Source organism: Mya arenaria, chromosome 15 (genome assembly GCF_026914265.1).
Source record: "Mya arenaria isolate MELC-2E11 chromosome 15, ASM2691426v1".
NCBI classification, from domain to species: domain Eukaryota; kingdom Metazoa; phylum Mollusca; class Bivalvia; order Myida; family Myidae; genus Mya; species Mya arenaria.
In genome coordinates, this window is record NC_069136.1 from 45,004,078 (window position 1) to 45,007,075 (window position 2,998).

General features: G+C 38.7%; 1 protein-coding gene across 1 annotated transcript; it reads right to left on the reverse strand.

The window, feature by feature from the left end:
- Nucleotides 1-276: 276 nt before the first annotated feature.
- LOC128219416 (zona pellucida sperm-binding protein 3 receptor-like) lies at nucleotides 277-2,070 on the reverse strand. The gene is made up of 4 exons (XM_052927225.1): nucleotides 1,914-2,070; nucleotides 1,415-1,597; nucleotides 1,061-1,231; nucleotides 277-470 (listed from the first exon to the last, which is right to left on the reverse strand). The coding sequence occupies exons 1-4, from the start codon at nucleotides 2,068-2,070 to the stop codon at nucleotides 277-279; spliced, it is 705 nt and encodes a 234-aa protein (XP_052783185.1).
- Nucleotides 2,071-2,998: the final 928 nt, after the last annotated feature.

Here is a 2,998-nt window from a genome sequence, read left to right on the forward strand (position 1 = left end):
ATTTCATCAGAAAGTACGCTTTTAAAACAAGTATAAACATTCTGTATTTTAATGAAGCCAAGCTCTTATATTGCAAACAAAGTCAAAACGGTTCATAATCAAATCTTGAGAACATTTGTCATTTTAAATGGCAAATGTTCTCAACAATTCATGTACGGATTTTAGGGATCGAACAACTCCAAATAACGTTAATCTAACCGGGTTTTAAACGAACACATGCTTATTGGAAAACTCAGATTATTGTGGAGATTTAGGGTAGACTCATTATCCGTTGCGCTACTTACATCCTGGAGTGCATGATATATCAGACATCCAAGAACCATCCTGCATGCACATTGCAAAGTTGTTAGGAGCCACGGCTTGCGTTACATCATTACATGCATACACAACAAGGCTTCCAACTACATAGGGCGGGGAACCATATAAAGGAGTCGCATCGGCAGGCATTGGTAGTTGGTCTTCTGGGCACACTGGTGAATAAATATACAATTATGATCAAGACATTTGCCTAAATAATCTTAAAACAGCCATAGCTTGTCGCATACAAACGCAGTTGCATAGTTTGTATTTTGATGCCCATCCTTGGTAGGATTGGTCGAATTATACTCTAAACATTGTAAATATGCAAACAGCTAATAACCAACTTTCCGTTTAGGCTTTTAAGGAGCACAATATAGGCTGATACAAAAATAAAAAAAATAATTTCAATTTATCATTATGTTTAACTCATTGACTTTTATGTTAAAAAAGCATATGATTTGTATACAGATATTATTTTATTAGCTCTCATATGTATTTGTTGTTTCAAATGACAGCAACGTGGCCACAAATACTCCTGTTAAAAAGCGCTAAAATATCGTTATACTTTTCTGTACTCAAACCATATGCTTTTTTCATCAGCGAAGTCAAATGAGTTAAATATAAGAATGCATTAAAGTTAAAAAACAAACATGCTTTTTCATCAACCTATATTGTGCGTGTATGTCACGCTTAAGTGAAACATAAGTACTTGTTTTTGATTAGTAATTAAACAAGAACAGGATCAAATAACAATACTTACATCTTCTGCATTCAGGTAGCTTCGTCCACGCACCGTTCTTCTGGCACGTGACCGTATCGGACCCAGTTATTGCGTAATTGGCGTCACACGTGAACTGAACAACACTCCCCACAGAAAACTCATCGTCCATTGTAACGGGCATCCCATTCGGAATCATTGGAGGAATTGGACCTATTGGTTACGATTTAGTAATATATGCTATATAAATAGATAAAATACAATGAACCTACATTGACACGCAAAGAAGCCAAGCATTAAACGATAGGCTTGTGGATCAAGGTTCAAAATAGTAAAATAGTTTGCAAATATAAATAATATTAGTTATGACTTCACATATAATTATATACTCCTCACAGTTAGGAAGACAGGTCGGTGTTCCCATCCACCATCCGCCCGGCATGCACGTGATGAAGCCGTCCATCCCAGGGGCTCGAGTGAAGTTAGTAAGGCATTGGTAAATCACTGTCGATCCGCTAAGGTAGGGCGGGTTAGGAGATTGTGGTTCAGCGTTTGGGTAGCTTGGTAACATCGCACATACTGGCAACAAACATATTGCACATCAGACGCAACATGTATTACGCAACAGACCAAACAGCAAGGTTATACAGTGACATGCTACCGGTAATAAGAAAAAGCACTAGCAGATTTTGGATTCATTATTGTGAAAAAATAATGAGAACAATATGGCATTCAAGGGGAAAGAATTTCTTCAAAAGTAGTTTAAATAGGGCTATATTTTGTACATGGTGGATGAGATAAGGGAGATCACTACGTAGGAGATTGGTTTACAGCTCGGCGTTTGTAAGATAAACTTCTCGATTAAGGTTACTCAAAATAAGATGTTAAAACATACGTCTTCTGCACTCTGGCGGGTTAGTCCATGTCCCATCTGACTGGCATGCTATCATGCTGTTTCCGAACCTCATGTATCCGTCGTCACACTGGTAGGGGACAGTTGACCCAGCCGTAAATAAAGTCCCGTTAATGTTAGCATTTCCAGATGGAATCATCGGAGGAAATGGACCTGCAAAACGGTTTTATGCTCATGAAGTCGCTCGGATAATAAAAGGTTCCGTGCACGAAGAATTCAGTGTAACTGTCATTCAGCTTTGAGCAGTCGACGTATAAACTTCAAAAACTTTTCTTTTTTAAGTTTGAAATTTTGTGTTGAAAGTTACTAAAGGATTGGTAGAAATACGTGTTAAACATGAACATAAATTATTAACTATGTATGATGGTAATATGATGTTTTTTTATGTTTTGCCTTATTCTTTTGTCTCGTTGTTGCATGCAATAAAATAAGCAGCAACAATAACAGCAACATCATCATCATCAACAACAACAACAACAACAACAACAGCAACAACTTTTTATGCATTGGGAATATCTTATTGCAATAGCTTGTGAGCATATGAGGATACCAATGTAATGAAGTAATGAAATGTTATACTGAGAACTTACATTTAGTGCAAACTTCGTCATCTCCGTTTGGACAATGTCGGGTTCCATCGCAAACCATGGCGTTTGGGATTATGAGTTGTTGGTTTTTTAACAGCCCCTTTGTGCACATGAAATCGTTTTGTTGGCAGCATGATTCTGTAATAGTGGAATGTGAAATAATGTAACGGGCTGCACATATTCCTATGTGAATCTTCTGCGGATTGAAACAACGACAACTGACTCTGCAGGCGGACACTCTACAATGTAAGTGGGGGTCAAACCTACGACCCCTCGCTCTGCAGACGGAGACTACAATATTAGTGATGACCGAACCCACGACCCCTCGCTGTGCAGACGATAACTCTACACTAAAAGTCGGAATCGAACTCACGTCCCCTCGCTGGCCAGGTGGATAATTAGTGATGATAAAACCCGTGCCCCTTCGCTCTGCAGCCGGACACTCTGTTATATGTTAGTGGGAATCGAACCCACAGCCTC